The sequence below is a fragment of the Leucopleurus acutus genome (genome assembly GCF_964270905.1).
Source record: "Leucopleurus acutus genome assembly, chromosome: 13".
Taxonomy (NCBI): domain Eukaryota; kingdom Metazoa; phylum Chordata; class Mammalia; order Artiodactyla; family Delphinidae; genus Leucopleurus; species Leucopleurus acutus.
This window is the reverse complement of record NC_139155.1, coordinates 27,388,418-27,408,603: the sequence shown is the minus strand read 5'-3', so window position 1 is coordinate 27,408,603 and position 20,186 is coordinate 27,388,418. Positions and strand designations below refer to the sequence as shown.

At 49.4% G+C, this 20,186-nt stretch overlaps 1 protein-coding gene across 3 annotated transcripts in view; it reads right to left on the bottom strand.

Annotated features, from left to right (window-relative positions):
• Positions 1-14,351, bottom strand: part of LOXHD1 (lipoxygenase homology PLAT domains 1) — a gene marked incomplete at both ends in the record, with an annotated part of 200,986 nt that extends 186,635 nt beyond the window's left edge. For all 3 annotated transcript variants that reach the window (XM_082852690.1, XM_082852691.1, XM_082852692.1), the window contains 3 exons: positions 1,028-1,108; positions 7,691-7,805; positions 14,222-14,351. In XM_082852690.1, coding sequence (XP_082708816.1) covers positions 1,028-1,108; positions 7,691-7,805; positions 14,222-14,351 — 326 coding nt within the window. The remainder of the gene's footprint in view (positions 1-1,027; positions 1,109-7,690; positions 7,806-14,221) is intronic.
• Positions 14,352-20,186: the final 5,835 nt, after the last annotated feature.

Sequence of the window (20,186 nt, the reverse complement as noted above, 5' to 3'; positions counted from 1 at the left end):
CTTGTAGGCCTTAACGGGACAACCACAGTCCAAGACAACACACACATGGATGACACACATGATATACCCAAGGATGCATGCCTCTGCCCGGCATGGAGCCTGGCACATAGTGGACCTCAGCTTAGTGGCTGCCTTTCCCACACACTGACACCTTCTTCCCGACCCTCCCCCATAAGAGCCCCTTCCATGTTCATAACCCCCTTTCCCCACACAACCGGTGCCAGGGCCCTCATAAGTCTCTTATTTTCCCAGTAAAGAGAGTTCATGGCCCTATATTTTCTAGTGGGAGGAAAAAAAAAAAAAACAAGGACTGAATGGAGGCAGCATTTCCCTTCTGTCCAGGCCCTCTAGTCTGGGTACAGTCAGACCATAAGTGATCTTGACATGCTGGCAAATGGGCATGACTTGATTGGGGGTGGTAGTAGGTGGAGGGGGGCAAACAGGGGCAATTGAAGGCTGTTCCTTAACAACCAGGCTGGCAGAGTTATCCCTCCCCACACATTCACAAAAACTCCACCAGACAGAGCAAGATTAGGGGAGATCTCTGTCAAAAGGCATCCTGCAATGTGACCTGGCATCTCTAACACTCACTGGGCGCTTACTGTATGCCAGTTAATATTCTAAACACTGACTCATTGAATTCTTACTAACTCTAATGGTGCCTTAGGAGCTGGGCACCATTATTACAGACAAGGAAACTGAGGCCTGGAGAGGAAACCTTCCCAAAGTCCCACAACTGGTAAATGGCAGGGCAGAAATTTGAACGAAGGCAATCTGGACTGAGTCTACTAACCACTTTGCTAGGGTTTCTCAGAGCATATTTCCCAAGTGTGTGAAAAATTGTCTCAAGTTGTCTTAACCCAAAGAAGTGAAACTCTAATGGGCAAATTTAGGGCACAATGACTCAGAGTGGGAGGGAAAGATGACGTCAGGAGAGCAATCAACACCCAAAAGTGTCAGTAGTGAAATCAGTTCCTATTCTACTTGCCTTCCTCTCACCCAACCTGGTCAGGGGCCAAGTTCTCACCTGATTTTGTAGATGAGGCCCACATTATTGGTTCTCACCCGGAACACATCGACGTTGGCTTTCTCAAAGGCAGATTTGCTCCTGCAATGAAGGTGTGCACAGTTAGCACAGACCAGCACTTGGTTCACAGGCCCTGGAGGAGAGCCAAAGGCTGGCATCCCCCTACTTCCTCCACCATCCCACTCCAGGAAGTGCTACTGCCAGCCAATCCCATTCTGAGATTCCTTTCTGACATGGTTTGGAGAGGTGGAGGGCAAGGATGGTTAGTATTCATTCCTTGCTTTCACGCCCAGGTTCTTATGGGATCCTTGCTATGTATCATTAAGGCAAGCATGGTGGGCAACATTAGCCCCATTTTACAAACAAGTAAATTGCTAGTTGGTAGCAGAACTGGGACCAGAACCTGGCTCCCAAAGTCATGATCCAATGCTCTGTGGTTGCTCTGGGTTGGGAGAGTGGAGGAGGAAGGAAGGTGTGATAAATGCCATGGTGCTCTTGGGTCTGCAGGCCTCCTGGCCTCTCCTCCTCACCTGCCTTGCTCTTGCTGGGAAGAGTTGCAATGGCAGCCCCAAGTGGATGCAAACCTTGGGTGGTGGGCCATGGTCCTGCCATTCCAAGGAAGGAAACATTCAACACAAACCAGTGACCAGGGAAGTGGGGGCAGTGAGGGAATGCATGTCTGGCATCCCACAGAGGGTGCAAACAGAAGCAAGTGCACCTGAGATGTTTCTCAATGAGATGCCCAAGCAAGTCCAGACTCGGGAGCGTCCTAGCATCCATCAGCTTAGACACAGGAAGGCTGGAGCACCGAGTCCTCTGGGAGTGGAAGCCTGAATCTCACGTGGACATCTGCTCTGTCGTCTGTGTAGGCCAGGACGCTCGCCGCTTGAGCCCAGGCCTGCTTGCAGCTCTTCCTGCTACCACAGTGAAGGCCTCACAGGGCTGAGAGCTGTAGACCTCCCTCAGTGCTCCCGGCCAGGGCTTTCAGCACCAGCACACAGCCCACAGGAAAAGAAAAACGCAGAAGATATGTCTGTTCATTGGCCATCACATGTTTCAAAATAAAGTGGGAGGTGAAAGGCCTTCTCCCCAAGGCAGCAAAGGCTCAGACTCTCTCAGTAACAGAAGGCTTTTAAGGTTCTAGAGACCCACAAGCTGTGATTCTGCAAACAGACCCACTCTGGCAAACAGTATGTTCTGGGGAGATATTTCCTCATGGTGGGCACAGCATGAGACATGGGGCCCAGGGCCCTCCTAAAGCAGTGCAGAGCTCACAAAATCAGGTAAAAATGTGCACCGAGGCCGCCTTGTCAGGGAGAAGAGCCCCCAGTGGTGTAGCCCGGGGAACAGAGCGGGAGGAGAGAGTGGCGGGAAATTCCGGGTTTTGCTGGAGTGAAAAGGCCCACCCCCAGGCTGGCGACATGGACCTGTCAGAATCTCACTTCCAAGGGCGAGTGACAACATGGCCTGTATTCTGTTGCAGAGTCAAAGCAGTTGTTAAATGACTTGCAAAACACGTGAACATCGATTATGTGCATCAGGACTGTGTGAATGGGAAACAAGGAAATGAATACGGGTATTTTCTGTTTCAGTATACAAGACAAGGAAATCGATTTTTAGAATAGACAGGAGTCTCTATATCATATAAATACCCTACAAAGCAGTCACCCTGGGAAGCTCTATGATGGAATATTATGCAGCCATTAAAAATCCTATTGTGAAAGAGTATTTAATACAACAGAAACACGTTTATGAAATAGGCTTAAAAGAAAAAGCAGGTTAAAAATAGAATGTATAAACAACAACTAATACAAAAAGGACACCAAGTTCATTTAAAAACAATAAAGAGGGGGAGGATTTATACAAAACATCATGTCTACATAATAAGACTATTATGAAGTGCTGGTTATTTATTCTTGTGTTCATTTTTTTCAGTTTTCTGAAGGAAGCACATCTTGATTTCGTAATTATGAAAAAAGTACAGTCCCCTGTTTCAGAGCCCCCCGCTCCATCCAGCCCACAGCTGCTTGTGGTGAATTCTTCGGAATGAATTTGAGGCTCGCTGGGCTTCATCTGCTGAGGGTGCATGGAATTTGGGAAACAACCAATGCCAATGAGTAGGGGAAGTGGAGGATGATTTGGAAAAGAAAACACAAGGTGTGATTTGGATGGAAAGCAGCTGGCTTTTTAGGGTGCTTCTCATAAGAGTTCCAGCTCCAGCAGCTGCATCCAGCAAGGGGAGCTCTGCACCTTCAAAAAGGCCCTGCGCGCGCGACCAAGTGGAATGTGGGTTGGTGCTTTCCAGCGTGTTTGTTAAATAATCGACCATGCTGCTTTACAGTCACTCAAAAAAGACATTTTAAAAAGCGAGGTGGAGGAAGGGAAATGAGGAGGAAAGGTTTGCCAGGATGGGCAGAAGGCGTGCTCCACGCTCTCTCAGGACCACACTGGAGCATCCAGGACATCACAGGATGTGACGCAATCATCCAGTGTTTACGACATGGAGACCAATATCCTGGCGGACAAGAGCAAAGCCTTCTGCATTTCAGGGGTCTCTTTTCAGAGAAGGGAAAGCAAAGGACTGCAGAGACAGGGCTCTACAGACTCCCTCCTCTCAGGGAGGGGCCAAAACAATCCCAGATGAGCTCCAACCCCAGCCCACTTGGGGTCAGACTCCGGAATCCCCCCTTCCAATAAGTCAGAATGCAAATGCTGGTGGGTTTCAGAAAACTGACTGAAGGCGGTGTGGAAACAGCAAACGACAGAGGTCCCTGGCCAAAGAAACATCAGAAATAGACACTTCTTCACATTTCCTTGTGGGAGATGGCAGGTTTTCCACAGCTCCTGGTCAATCCTCAAATGCAGGACACAGCTCCCTGCCCGTGCCTGCCGTTCCACAGGGATCCCACCCTTTCCAGGCAGCACAGGGCATTTTAGCTACCCCCTGGGCAGAGCCAGCAGACTAAAATGCCAGGATTCTACCACACTTGCAGTTGGTGAATTCTCAACAGGAGAACCGTGTTCCAGAAGATACATGAGATCCCATCCTTTTGCCATATCCTAAGCATGTGACTCATTGTTGGGGGTGGTCCTGGGTAACGGGGAAGGGGGCTTCCTCTGGGATCCAGAGCTGTTGGTACTTCGCTAGTGTGGAGGTCAGGGCGGAGGTCAGCTAGCAGGGGAATGAAGTGAACGTGTCCCACTCTTTGCGGCCTAAGAGAGGGTCCAACGTGTGCCGAGGAATTTAGACCCCAGACCATGAGGGTGAGACCCGTCCGCATTTTAACGTCAGGCACCGAGGCTCTTCTTGCAGCAGGAATTATTTTGTTTTGGAGAATAAAAAAATCCTAATAAGCCACCTGGGAGTAGAAGGTAAAGGCCTGGGGCAGAGGAGAAAAGCCACAAGAAAGAGTGGAATTGATGGGAGAGAGAAGAAAGAGGACGAGGGAGAGGCAGGAGAGAAAGGTGGGGTGAGAGACACGGCCAGAGGCTGCAGAGAAAGGGGTTGGGGAGAACTTCCAGGAAGGGTGGTGGTTTAACTTTAAGACCTTGGTGCGGGCAGGCGGGGCATCTATCTAATATTCCATTTTAAGTTGTCTGTGTTGCTTCCATGTGAACTCTGGCACCCCGAGTTATCAGTGAAGTCTGATGCACACCAAAATGCCTTGTAGTTTGTGTGTGCGTGTGTGCATGTGTGCATGTGTATATGTGTGCTTGCGTGGATGTATGTGTGCATGTTTGTGGGTGTAAAACAAGGAAGAGGAGCTCAGTTCCAGTTGACACAGGGGTGTGGGTGTGGGTTTGGGGTGACACAGTGTGGCCAGGAGGGAACAGCAGCAGACAGTGAGAGGACAGGAGATTGCGAGACCAGTGGGCCAGACCCCAGGGGCTGCTGAGGGTGAGGGCTGGGCTGGGCTAACTGCATCTAAATCTCACAGAGCTCGGGGACCCCCGTGGCCTCTGCATGTTGGTTACACGGCAACCTGGACTTCCTCGGAAAGCAGTACCCCCCTCCCAGACTCGAGACCTCCACCTTGAATTGGAAGGGTCTCAGATGGTGAGGATTGTGTCTATGCGATTCTCTTTGTAGATAATTTCTCGGGTCTTGCAGCAGCCAGACTCTGGTCTCCTCTCTCCCCGTTTACCCTGCTCACCGCGGTCAGATTAACCCTTCTTGTCTGCACCGTACGTCAAGCCTCCACAAGGCCTTCTCCAGTCTGGTCCTCCCCTGTCTTTCTCACCTCCCTCCTCTCTGCCCCTCCATGCAGCCGGTAAGTCCCCATCCAGCCCCCATTGGTCTGCAGTGTCCCTTGTGGCCTCCATACTTTTTCAGCTGTTCCCCCTCATCTAAAGTACCCTCTTTCTGCCCCTCCTCTATGAGTCCTTTTCACCTGTCGAGGTCCAGATCACATATCCTTCCCTGTAAAGTCCTATTCTAGCCACGCTGATACCAAATCGTTTAGTGAGCTCTATTTGCAAAGCACTGGGATAGGTGCTGCAGGCACAAAACAGACCTCCCGTCATCCTCTGGTTCCACCTATGCATCCCGCTATGCATCACCTCTCCAGCCTCTCCAAGGACATACAGCTGATGCTGCAAACGTGCCTGTATCCCTGAAACTACCCATTTCCTGCGGGCCCCTGAAGAACCCTCTGGACCAGCTGGATTGGCCTAATCTGTGCCCTTGATGCCCTGTTGGAGCAGGACACAGATACAGGAGGGACCCCTACCAGCAGACCCGTGGAGTAATTGGAGGGAAGTTGATTCCTACATGCAGGCTATCTCAGCGAAGCTGGCTGCCTCTGTGTGGCTTCAGAAGCACCCGGAGACCTGCTGGCCCTGCCCGCTCAGTCATGCCTGAGACCCTTCACCGTGACGCAGATTTCCTTCCCATTGAGAAGGAAGGCTGGAACTCAGACTCCCAGGGCGAGGGGACACAGTGACAGACCTTCACAGGCGGTTATAAAAGTTGACTCTGGGGACCTTCCTGAGAAGGTGTTTAGACAGAGGAAAAAGGTGAGGGGGGAGAGTCTGAGGGTCCAGGTGCATGAAAGGAGGAAAGCCAGTGAGGAACCACCACAAGAGGGGAAATGGCTCTTTTTGTTAAAAAAAAAAAAAAAGACAGGCTGGGGACTCCAGAAACGAAGCTGGCCAACTCCCCAGGGTCTAGTGGCTTCTCCCTAGAGGGGTGCACTCCGGGGAGGACACATGGCAGAGAGGATGGATTTCATGTATTCTCTTTACCGTGCCCACAGCACTGGAGCAAAGGGCTTCCACAAGCGAGTCACTCGGCAGTGTAAGCAGTACAAGAGGGCAGGTACCCTGTTCTGCGGAAATGGACAAAATAGGACGTTACGCCTGCCTCAACGCTGCCACATTTACACCAGAGGCTGCCCTCAGGGTAAATGTGTTCCACTGGGGCCTGGTCCATCTGCTAAGCACAGAGTTTGTGGGTCTCCTGGCCTGTGGACCCACCTTTCTACTGCTTCGCCTGCCGCCCCTGGAGGTGTCAAGCTATAAACCCCAGAGGTCACACCCTGGAGCCCCAGAAGGCCTGCAGGGGAGTCTCCCACACATCCTCTAGGGCCACGGGGTCATGTGCTTGAGGAAATGTCTGCATCAAGACCCTGGGGTTTGAGGACCAGCTTTACCATCAAAAGTTCCATGACTCATAGTTGCTCACCACTCCCCTCTAGGCCCCAGATGCCCCGTGAGCAGGTTGGAATAGATTTAGTTGTTTTCAAGTTTTTCTTGGCTACAGAGCCCACGGTGCAAAGAGTATCTGACTGAGAAACTTGGTGGATATGACAAACATAAGTCAAGCTCCTCCAGGGGGAGGAATGCTAGGGTATTGGGAGCCCAAAACCAGCTGACCAATCCCCTGTTCCACTCAGCACAGGGTGAAATACAGCTGCCCAGGCCACCAGTGAGGTCCCTGGCCATCTCTGGAATGCCATGATTCTGCTAGAATGTTGCCATGTGTAGTAACTGTGTGTGCACATGTGTGGTGGAGGGGAGGGGATGGAAAGGAAGAGACAGCAGCCTCTGCTCTCAATGGGACACAATGAAATGGAGGGCACAAGTGTGCACACACACGCACACACAAGCACATCTACACAAACACACGCACTGACTTGAGTGTGTGTTAGCGGGCAGGCAGGTTCAGTTTGATGCTGGTCCCAGGTGAGACGTAGGTACAGAGCATTTAAGCTCGTGGCTCCCTCACATGCATGACCTTGTCCCCTCTTCCCAAAAGTCCTATGAGTTTGGTAAGATGAGGATTATCACTTCCAGATGACATATGAGGAAGCCAAAGCTTTGGATGCCAGGAGATTTGACCAAAGTTATGTGGCAACTAAATGGTAAAGCTGGGCCTAGACCAGGTTTCTTGATCCTGAGGGCTTATGCTCCCACATTGAAGGACAGCTAATATGAATTCTTGGGAATTCTGAGAGCCAAAGTAAGCATTACTATACACAAAAAAATCAAGAGAGGAGCTAAGGAAATCACTGGGAGGGGCCTGGCTGGCACGTGATCGGTTGTTAGCAAGGCCCACACTACTTAATACACCTGTGGACACACCTGTCTTCTCTCATGGGTTCCAGAACTTTATCAACCCCCACTAACAGCCCAGGACCCCACCAAGGCTGAGTTGGTACTCACTTGCTGGTAAGATGGAGCTTGGGAGAGAGCCCATTCTCTCCAAAAAGGGTGATGAAGACATTGGCACTGGTCCCTGCGCCACGAACATCCCCCGTGGCTGTGACCACCTCGTACACTGCAGGAGGAAAAAAGACAGACCGCAGGCTCAGAAGAAAGCCCAGAATCCTATGTGGACTCGGAGAAGCCATAGCTCCTGCCGGATCCACAGGGGGATGCCCAGCCCCAGAGCACGCTCTGGACCCCTGCTGCAGCCCGCAAGCCTCTGAGCCAGGGTCAGACCCACACCAAGCCCTGCTGTGAGACCACAATCTCCCACTTAATGCTGCACATTCATTCTACAGGTAAGGAACCTGCAGGCAAGGGGACAAGCCCAGGTCACACAGTACACAATGTCCACACCAGAGCCCAGGCCAAGGCCTCCCAACGCCTGTCTGTGATCTTTCCAGCCCAGCACATGGGTGCCATCCTAGCCAAGACCTTCTTCAGAGCCCGCCCCTGGCTCTCACCTTTCTCTCTGCCCTCTACACAAGGCTGCCTTGCAGGCCTCACTTCCTGTGACCTCCTGGGTGTTGCCATGGCAATCTCAGGATAACACACCTTAGCGGGGGGGCATGCAGAACTTTGCCAGTGAGTCCCTGTAGGCAGGGGCACGGAATTCCCCTCTCTTTGTCCCCTTGAAGCTTGTTCTGTTTGCTGTTGGTGTCTTTTCTTTTGACGTCCCTGGTTCTGATGAAGGTCCCCGTGAGGGGGAGAAAGGAAGCAGTACATTTGTGTGACTCCCTGTCTCTTGTGATAACCAAAGCCTTCATTCTTCACAGTCTACACCACAGGGATTCCTGATCGGCAAACAACTCCTAGAGCCCTCCCTGAGATAACTCCAGGACCTGAAGTGTTGCCCATATGGTTTGCACATATACAAGGATGTTTCCCAACTGAGTGTTCCTAGGAAAATGACCAGCACGGTGGAAATTCTAGAACCACATCACATGAGAGAAGACATATAGGCCTGGAGATGCCTGGTTTAGAGAAAGGAGTCTGGGGTATGGGAGAGGGATAAAGAAACTACCTCCAAAACTGCCCCAAGTGTACAGAGCTACTTCTCAAATAGGACATTAACCATTAAAAAATGATAAATTAGACAGTTAAAATTAAGACCATCAGGAGAATGAAAAGGCAAGCCACAGACTAGAAGATATTTGGAATGCACACACAGGCATCCCACATAATACCTTGTTTTATCACAATTCCCTTTATTGTGCTTTACAGATATCATGTTTCTTACAAATGGAGGGTTTGTGGCCACCCTGTGTCAAGCAGGTCTATCGGTGCCATTTTTCCAACAGCATTTGCTCACTCAGCATTTGCTCACTCCTGTCTCTGTCACATTTTGGTAATTCTCGCAATATTTCAAACTTTTTCATTATTATTATATTTGTTATGATGATCTATGATCAGTAATCTTTGATGTTACTACTGTAAAAAGATTGACTTGCCGAAGGCTCAGACGATGGTTAGCATATTTTTTAGCAATAATGTATTTCTAAATTAAGGTATGTACATTTTTTAAACATAATGCTATTGTACACTTAATAGGCTACAGTATGGTGTGAAACATAACTTTCATATGCACTGGGAAACCAAAAAATTGGTATGACTCGCTTTATTGTGATATTTGCTTCATTGCTGGGCTCTGGAACCGAATCCACAATATCTCCGGGGTCTGCCTGTCGCCAAAAATGGACTCATACTCAGAAAATGTAAAGAATTCACACAAATCAGTAAGAAAAAGAAAGACCAGACAATTGCTCTAATGGGCAATAATTTGTTTTAAAGATAAACATACACTTACCATAAGACCCAGAAATTTCCCTTTTAGGTATTTACCCAAGAGAAATAAGAACATGTCCACACAAAGATCTGCACACACACTTTCATAGCAGCTGTATTCATAATAGCTCTAAACTGGAAAAACAACCTAAATGTATCAACAAGTGAATGAATTTTTAAAAGTGTGGTATATCCAGACAGTGGAATCCTACTCAGTGATAAAAAGGAACGAACAACTGACATATGCAGTACGGATGAATCTCAGACACACGATGTGGAGCAAAAGAAGTCAAACACAAAGCACTACACGATATGTAATGCCAGCTCTGTGAACTTTAATCTGTTTTAACAGAAAGCAGAGCATGGTTGCCTAGGGTTGAAGTTAGGGAGAATTGCCTGGGAAGGGGCACGTGGAACTTTTGAGGGATAATTTAAATGCCTTATATATAAATGGTGCTAGTGGTTACATAGATGTATACATTTGTCAATACCCATCAAATGGCACATTTAAAGTAGATTCCTTTTATTGTTAATTATATTTCAATAAAGTTGAAAAATGGGCAAAAGACTTAAATAGGCATGTCATAAAAGAGGATATCCAAATGGCCCATAGACATAGGGAAAAGGGCTCAGCATCATTATTCATAAGGGAAATGCAAATTAAAATTACCATGAGACACTACATGTACCCACCAGAATGGCTAACATTAAAAAGATGGACAAATACTAAGTATTGTCAAGAGTGTGGAGCCATTGGCACTCTCATACATTGCTGGTGGGAGTATAAATTGGTACAAGTCCTGGTAACTAAACATAAGCCCACCCTATGACTCAGTGATTCTACTAACAATTATAAATCCAAGAGATATGAGTGCATGTGTCCATCCAAAAATGGGTACAAGATCTGTAGCAGCTTTATCCATAATAGCTAAAAACTGGAAATAACCCCAAATTCCATCAATAGAATGGTTAAGCAAATGGTGATATATTTATCAAATGCAGTAGTACACAAATAATAAAAAAGAACAAACTATATAACGAGTCACAACATGGATAAATCTCTTGGATATAATGTTGAGTGAAAGAGAAGCTAGACACACAAAAATGTGTGTACTGTGTGATTCCATTTATATGAAGCTCAAGAGCAAAAAACTAATGTATGTGGGGCTTCCCTGGTGGTGCAGTTGTTGAGAGTCTGCCTGCCGATGCAGGGGACGCGGGTTCGTGCCCTGGTCCGGGAGGATCCCGCGTGTCGCGGAGTGGCTGTGCTTGTGAGCTATGGCCTCTGGGCCTGCGCGTCCGGAGCCTGTGCTCCGTAACGGGAGAGGCCACAACAGTCAGGGGCCCACGTACCGCAAAAAAAAAAAAACAACTAATGTATGTGATAGAATCAGGAGGGCCATTACCTCTGGGAAGAATTTTAAAGGAGCTTTCAGGAGGTTAGAAATGTTGTGTCCCGTTCTGAATGGTGGTTACACAAGCATGCACATGTGTAAAAATTCATCAGCTGTTCCTTTTTGAGTTTTGTGCTAATTATATATATTACATATATAATTTACATGTGCACATACATATTATATATATTCTATAATGTGTTGTATATACATATATATAATATATATATTATTCTTCAATTTAAAATTTTTAATTTAAAAAGTTCAGACAGCTGAAGAACTATCTTAGAGAAGACAGGTATCTCATGAAAGACACAAAACTCTGTTTGGTCCAGAGAGGAGGGTCCCAACTAGTAACATTCCCTGGTCAGCACAAAGAAGAACTGTCAACAGCAACAAGGGTTGCTCCTAGCACAGAGCATGACAAATGGGAGATGCTCGATAAATAATTACATGGATGAATGAATGAAAAAACAAATGAATGAATGAAACAATCAATGAAATGAATGTGGACTATGGAAATAAATTGACCAGTATGTAAATCTCAATTCTACCATACTGGCTGTATGATTTCAACCAAATTTCTTACTGAGATTCATTTTCCTTATCACCGAGAGAGAATTTCTTCCTTGAAGGATTATCATAAGGATTAAATCAAATAAAACAAAGTTTTCAACTTTCATACTCATTGTCCTAGCATATTTCCACTTCTGGGAATTTATCTTACAGACACTCCTTCACAGCTGGATTAAAGATATACATTCCATAAGTGGTAAACTGTTACCATCATCACATCACCATCATCATCTCCACTGTTGTCATCATCAACATCAATATCATCTTCAACATCACTACCATCATCTCCATTAACAACATCCCCAAGAAGGAAGGCTGCCTTGGGAAACTGTATTCCAACAGACGCTGGGTAGCCCCCTGTCTGGGATACAGGAGATAAAAGGGCCCCAGGGCTAGAAGCTTGTGCAGCATGACCTCTGAGGTCCCTTCGGATCCCAGATTCTGGTAGGAGTCACTCTCTTCCCCTCATGGTCCCTGTATTAGTCAGGAGGTAGACCAGTGCACCAGCCTCAGCCTACCCTCAGAGCATGGAGGGAAGCTGCTCTCCTTCTTCTGGCTGTTGGTAATCTCCAGTGTAGCCTGGAGGCAACCTGAGGAACAGAGAAGGAAACCTAGGCCTTCCTCCTCTTCCTTCTTCTTCCCCATCACACTCATCAAGATTCTCCACATAATGCAAGAAGCCAGTGCTCAAAGGGAGTAGGCGACACATCGTTCTAGAGCAGAGAGGGTAACAATGACAGTGCAGGTAAAGTTCAGACAGTGACTACTGTCAGAATCTTACACATTTATCGCCCAGTCCTGTAGCTGACTGCAGAGTCAGTGGGTCTGTGTCTCTTAGAAATGGCAGCATGGCACCCACCCTGGCCTGCTCTCCTCCAGCTATTTTCAGCAGAGTCGAGATTGGACAGTACAAGAGTAAGGACCAGCCGGAGCAGCAAGATTCAAATCCTAACTCTGTTACTTCCTAGCTTTGTGATCTTAGGCATGTTACTTAACTTCCCTGTGCCTCAGTTTCCTCACCTGAAAAAGCAGATTTTAAGAACCCAACCCACCTTGTTGGGTTGTTGTGAAGATTAAACCGATCCACGTGGGTAAAGTGCTCAGCGTGGTGCCTGATGCATTAAATACATGATTCTACCGAACAGCATCGTGGCCTGAAGTGGGGACTTGTCTTGGGAACCGCTGAAGTTCCTGTCTCTCCTGCTTGTGACCTTGTTGACATCACGTCAGTTCTCAGAGCCTCAGTCCTTCACCTGAGACTAATCACACCCGCCTTGACTGTTCTCGGGGATATTGAGGATTCCAAGTGAGAATGGAAGTGGAGAGGCTTTGAGAAGGGTAAAAAGAAGAGGGAAGCTGTGAAGGATCACATCGTCACACTAAGGCAGGCAGAACCCATGAACAGAAGTGGATGGGATGGCGGCTATGAGAGGTTTCCGAGTGCTCTCACCAGCAGGCGTGCTGGCTGGGGCAAATCACCCCAAAGCTGAGAGTATTTGTGATGGGTGCTGCCCGCACATCTAGCCTCAATGCCCCTAGCCCCACCAGGCAGAGCTTGGAGCACACGTGCTGAGAAAAGGCGGCGATACCTCACTTGATCTAGGTCCTTCCTTCCTCCCCAAAATACCCACCTCCACCCCCGAAGGTGCCCAGGACACCACGCCGGGAAAGAGGCTTCAGCAGAGTCACAGCCTCAAAGTGCCAGAGCAGCGACCACCTTCTCTGAGCCTGGGTCTGTGCTGGGAGCTGGGTTAGGAGTCAGGACAAATAAAGGAGCCCCACCCCCACCCCCCGCACAGAGGTCAGGATGGCTGAGGCCACGAGCCCAACAGAATCGGATATAATCAAGGAACTCCCAGCAGACAGGAATTAAGGAGGGCACACAAGCCCATGGCAGGCACAGAGCAAGCATTCGATACTTATCTGGTGAATGAATGGGGGAGTCTGGTGCATACAGGGAGAAGTGAGCCAGTTTAGAGGAAGCGCTGAGAATTTAAATGCCTTCAGGGGCCAGGCAGGCAGCATTGAGGAGTAAAACAGACCTATGAGTGATAAAGTCCGCTGCCTATGGGCATTCACAGTCAATCATATATTTTTTTAACTGTGAAAGTAAAACAACACCAACAAAAACAGCAAAGCAAAAAGAATCTCTCTGCAAAAGCCAACACCGGCTCCTGGGCCCCCCGTTCACCCCTTCTCTGGTTTACCTGACAAGAAGGTAGAGCATTTCTAAGCAGCTCCCATACACCCCAGAGGAAGGTGAGATCGGAAGGACTGGGCCCGGGTCCAAAGCACCAACTGCCCTCCCATGTGGGCCAGGGCCATCGCCTTGCAAAGACCCAGGCCCTCACCTCCATCGGCCGCGGTGGGCAGCGGCCCCCAGCCCCTGCTCGGCACCCGCTGATGACCAGGTCTCTTCCCACAGGCCTCTGCACAGCCTGATGCAGGCCACACCTCAGAGACCAGGCGCGAACATGGCTTCTGGGACGTGTAGGACCTGGAGAGTGTGGGCACTCGGTTCTAGTCTATTCTGTGCCAATCAGGCTCTGTGACCCTCGCTACAGTGGAGGCCCCAGTGTACCCCAAGGGGGTGTAGGATAGACCCAACAGGATAATCCACGAGAAAGGGGTTGCGTTGGAACCTAAAGTTCCTCCCTCAAAGCCAGGGACAGGATGGTGCCGCCCCTGCGGGCCCCGCCTGCGCCCCCGCCCCGCAGGCCAGGACCCCGCACACCTTTGGCCTTGTAGTACTCGTGCTCCAGCTCCTCTTCGTCGTCTTCCGAGGCGTAGCTCAGCAGCTCCTGCTCATACAGGCCTAGAAAGTCGATGTCCTCCTTCCTCCTCTTTCTCTTCTGGGGCATCATTTTGCCGGCTGTCCCTTCCTGCCACTCACTGGCTCACGGTGCCCACCCCTTTGCACCTGCTTGGACCCGCGGCCCTCTCACCTGGAGCTCCCGTGCACACGCCTGGGGGGGCCAGAGCCCACACATGCCCACACAACTGCCCTGCTCCCCTCTCCTCGCTGGCCCCTGAGCAGAACCTCGGTGCTTTATTTCTGGCCCCCTCCTCTGCACCTGCCGTTCTCTTTGGGTCTCATGACTTATTCATGGGGACTGAGGACAGGCTATCCTCCTTCCCACCCGCCCCCTCCCCCTTTCATGCAGAATCAGGTGACATCAAGCCCTTGGCATCTGTTTCCTACCTGGCCTCACAGCAGGGGCAGGTGGGGCATCTCCCATAAAGATGTCCCAGCCTCACAGCCCCAAGGGCCGTGAAAGATGCCCCCAGGGCCTGAGACCTTTCTGAGGAGGGCAGGGCCCCAAACAAGCCGGGCCCCCAGGACTCAGAGGACTCCATTTCTCTCTATTATTCATGACCTCTGCTCATCTTACGGGGCAGGCAATGTTTTTACTGGATCCTTCTCGATCTCTCTGCTTCCATCTCCTCAAGTCTGCTGGCTCTGGAAGTGGCCATTCAGCCAGGAGAGACCTGCTGCTCTGATGAGCACTCAGACCACCCACAGAGTGTTTTCTGAGTCATGAGTTCCTGGTGTTGCAGCCAGAGCTGAGGGCACTGGGAAAGCCCTTCGAGTCCTAGGTGACCCCCACAGTGCCCCGACAGGCCGACAAGATTGACCAGCATCTGTTCTAACAAGAGCTCTCCATTTACCCATATTGCCCTCTGCGCTTGCAAGGAGATAATAGAAACCCTGCGAACCCACCTGGATGCCCACCCCACTCAGCCCTTACCATCCCTGCAGCCCCACACGGGGTTTCTGAGTGAGAGGGAGAACCAGAGGCCCCTCTCTACCCCAGATCAGCAAGCAAGTTTCCCTTAGGGCCACTGGACTCCTCTTCCTTGCTTATTTTATTTTATTAAGATTTTATTAAGATTTCTTACAACCCGAATTTAAGATTTCTATGTAAATCCTGAAAGCTAGAAATTTTTAGTCCTCTCATTCCTCTGTCCTGGTGGCGTGAGGTCATCAGACAAAAATGGTCTGCCCACCGCCTCCTGGCTGTGCAGCCTGGGCAAGCCTGTCTCCCCACCTATAAAAGGGGGAGAATGACTCATTAAAGCATATTGAGCACTTGGAGAAAATACTCAGTAAGCGGAAGCCTCTGGAAGACAGTAGAAGCTTAATAAACGTTCATGACTGAGGATTTCTCTCTTTCTTATTTTGTATGGTGGGGGCGGGGGTGGTGGGTTGTGTGTGATACTTCGTTATCATCTCAGATTGTCCCAGAAGCCCTCCTTCGGGTCCCGTGGGCAAGGACCAACCGCCGGTGTCCTCCTTCCTCTGTGGGTCCCGACCCACACTAACACATCAGAGACACTAGTGAACAGATGAGAAATCCAGTTTCCTGGGAGGACTGTCTTGTAAGGCCCTGCTTACTTGTTACCCAACTCCCGCCTCTCCCAGCCTTGAGCTCTGTGAGGGCAGGGCTGGTGCCCCCTTGCTCACTGTTAGGTTCCCAGTACCTATAAGATGCCTGGCACACTGTGGCCTTCAGTACCCCTTTGTTCAGTGAATGAATGGATGCACGAATGAACAAATTGCAGCAGAGCTCTAAAGCAGCTACAAGGAAAACAGAATGGGCTGAAAAGAAAACACACTTTACAAGATAGATTGGTAAAGTGTTCCAGAACCAATATCGTTCTGAGCACGTTTGGCCTGGAGAAGAGGACATTTCAAGGGTCTACAAATGTGAATCATTGTCTAGACTAAGGCTGAAAGGGCAATCTTACACCCGCAGGTGGTGATTACAGAAAGGCAGGTTTCAGCTCAATCCATGAAGAAGGATGGGAGCACTGCCTGGGGTGACAGGGTCACAAGAGATATGAGGGCTGGAAAGCATTGCTTGTCTTCCTACAGCAGGGGGCGCTCCAGGGGCCTTTGTGGACTTGGACCTGGCGGACTCTCCATCAGGTAGCTGGGACATTCTATGACACTGAGTGGCAGGTGCAGGTGGACATTGAGGAACAATGACAGGCCCCCCAGCTAGTGGCCACCGTGATTCGCCAGCTCTAGCTCTGCTGCAGAACCTAGATCAGACAGAGGGGCCTCTGTCCCACCACCACCGGGGACTGGGGAGGGCAGGAGGGCCTCTGCCCGCCACGCCTGGCCCCCCAGCCTGAGGTGGGGTGCAGAGAGGAGGAGGGAGCTGGTCTGCAACAGCCACAAGACTTTCATGGTTCCTCTGTCATCTCTGTGTCTCACAACCTCTTTGCCCGGAGCTGAGCCCACCCACAGTGCCCTTAGCCCCAAGCTGCAGTGCCCAGGACCCCCTGGCACCACCTCCTTTTCTCTGTTCTCAGTCTCCTACCCTCTGAGATGCTGTCAAGGTCAATTTTTCCTAAGGTGGGATTCCAGGACTCTGGATTCGACTCTGTGGAACAACTCATCAAAATGATAATTTCTGATCCCTTATCCCCAACCACTGAATCAAAATCTCTGAGGGGGAAACTTGGAACCTACATTTTCAACAACCCCCCTCTCCTCCCAAGGATTTTTCTATGTACTGAAATTTGGAGCCACTGTGACCTATATGTCCCAGGTGAACTCACTAAATTGATCAGCTCACCTGGGCCATGGGGGAGGATTAACAAGCTTCCATCCCAGGGTGCACAGCCCCGGCTGCACATCAGAGCCACCTGGAGAGTTTTTAAACACTGATGCCTGGGTTGTCCCAGAGGTCAGTCTGGGGCAGCCTGGGCAGTGGAAGTTTTTAAAGCTCCTGCGTGATACAGGACATCCAAGCAGCAGTCAGCGCTCACATCCCTCCCCAGAGCCTGGGGCAGCTTTGTGTATTGGAGCCACCCAAGTCCCTACCAGGGGAAGGTATTTCTGGCCCTAAACGTCATCACTCAGGAAAGATCAACTTTACCTCCACCTCTGTTCTGCTGAGGGATGGTGTAGGGTCCCCTCAAAGACTGAAAGAGGAATAGAAGTGGAGTTTAAGTGTGGGTGACGCACGCCCCCTGCTGGCACCATATGGTTTGACCTCCGTGGTTAATTATGCATTCGGTTCTTCAGGATGGAGACCTTAAAAGATTACTGGGAAATCACTAGGGAAATAACATTTTTCATGAGGATCCATTCAGAGAAAAAAATGAAATAGAGTGTTCATTTTACATGCGGACCCATTCAGAGAAAAAATAATTTAAATTTTTATTGGAATTTTTTCAAAAAACTGAAACCAAAATATTTTTAGAGAATCCCATGGCCTTAGAACACAATGATTAAGAGAGCAGAGTCTGAAACCATACCAAGTGTTGATGGGGACGTGGAGCAACTAGAACTCTCACACCGCTGGTGGCAGTGTAAAATGGTGCCACCACTTTGCAAAAGAGTTCGTCACTTTCTTATAAAGACCCTTCCCGCACAACCCATAATTTCCACTCCTGGGCATCTACCTAAGAGGAGTGAAAATATATGTCCATACAAAAGCTGCATTTGAATGTTCATAGAAGCTTTATTCACAATAGCCACAAACTAGAAACAACTCAGATGCCCATTGACTGGCCAAGACTATTCAGCCATAAAAAAGGGAAGAAGAGGTGATACACGCCCAAACACGGATGAGTCCCAAAAACATTATTCGTAGAGAAAGAAACCAGTCAGAATAAACTACATGCTATCTGATCACATGTATCTGACATTCCAGAAGTGGTGAAACTAGCCTAGTGGTTGTAGGGGCTAGGCACGTGGGGAGGGGATTGACTGGAAGCATGAGAAGGCAGCGCTGGGCCTCAGGCTCTGCCCTGTCTCTCACTGGCCTGCCTCACCTGCTGTCTTCCACTATGAAAGTTTATCCGGGCCAGGCCCCTGGTGCAGTCCTGGCTGCTGACCCGATCCCCAACCCAGGCTCTTTGGTGTGAGGACCCTGCACATGTTTGACTTGGGAAAAGGTGCTCAGGGCATGATTTGCAGACCTACCTTCCATCCCAGGCAGAGCGAGGTCTGTGTCAGCCACCTTGTCCAACCTAGGCTTACCATGAGGCCCTGAACATGGACGTATACTTCTGCACTCTTGATAAAGCTGACACAAAGTGCAGACAGGATAATTATTGGGACCCCAAACTTCTGGTTAAAGGAGGGGCCTGTTTATCCCATTGGCCACTGGCACGTGTGCACAAATGCATGCTTGCACACACATGCTCTCTCACACACACAAAACGATCTCATTGCCCAAGTCTCCTTCCCCTTTAACTACATCCCTCTGCTGCTGAATCAGTTCTCCTAAAGCTTGCCTTTGGTCGTGTCACTCTCCAGTTCAAAAACCTTCAGTTACATCTCAGTACAGCCAAATTTTATCAGCCAGGATTCTGGATTGCAAGCAACAGAAACTAACACTGGCTAGTTTAAGTAGAAAAATCATTTATTTAAAAGTTAATGGGGGGAAGAGGGGTTTCAGGATTTTCCAGAGGGCTAAGAACCATGCTTAGGGGCTGCACCCTGGAAAGATGCCTGAGGTCATGTGGTTGGGTAAGGACCCCGCTGCCACCGATGCTGGACCAGAGTGGACTCTGCTGCCTTGTGCCAATTCAGAGTCTGGGGCTTGTGCATCTGATTTGTTGAGCCTAAGTGGTGTGCCCACACCTTGCTGGAAAGGAGGCTGGGAAAGTGAGGATTTGGCATTTTCAGCTCTTACCCTGGGACCTGTGCTCTCCTCAAACTTTAGAAGGGCATTCAGATGTTGGGTTGCCAAAAAAAGAATAACAAATAGCCCCAGGACTAATACAATTCCATGGCATTGGAGGTCCTGGAATCTGACCCAACCTCCCCCTTAGGAAACCCACACTACAATTAAACTGAAGAAGTTCTGTTTTCTAAACATACCTGGTGCTTTCCTTGTGTGAGCCTAGTCTACTCTAAAATCGGAGCTAGAGTGTGCATCTCCGTGTCAGCCAGCTCTTGTGACACAACCACCACAGAAATCTCAGTGACATAAGCATTATTTCTCACATGTCTGGGGCTCAGCTGGGGTGACATCTACACTGAGCTCAACTGCTCTGCATCCAGCTACAGGACCAGCTGGCTGTGGCTAGGGCAGGCCTGCGCTAATGGGTTCAGCTGCCTAGAGAAAGCTCTTCTCATGGCCATGGTCGAAGGGCAAGGAGGGCCACCCTGACAAGGCAAGCACTTTCATCAATCTGCTAACATCCTCAACCAAGCAAAGCAATGCACATGTCCGAGGCCATTGTCAAGGGCTGTAAATGTACATAGCAAAGGGTGTGGACACGGTGAGGGGTGAGAACAAGGGCAAAAACTCAATCTTCCCCAATGACTTCTCTCTTCCACTAGACACAGCTCCTTCCCAGGAGGTCCTGTGTATCCCCAGTGCCTAGCAGAGTGTGAGTGTGACTCAAGCAATGATGAGTGAATGAGTGAATTACAGGTATGTGTGTTGGGGGTGGCTACAGAGCATATACAAGTGCAAAGAACAGGAGTGCTCGTCCTGGCAGCTCCGGCTCCCTCCCGTGGCTCCCTACCCACCTAGTGTCCCTAATTTCTCATTCAAGGTACTAGCTGGTCTGGTATCTCAAAATGAACCACCTCTTATTCTGGGAGCAGGACAGGTGATGCAGTGATGTGGGATTGGTAGTTTTCCTGTTTCACTGAAATGTTAGTTCTCACAGACATTTTAGGCAAACCCTGTCCCTGTTCCGCTACCTGGTGTATCAGGAAAGTACAT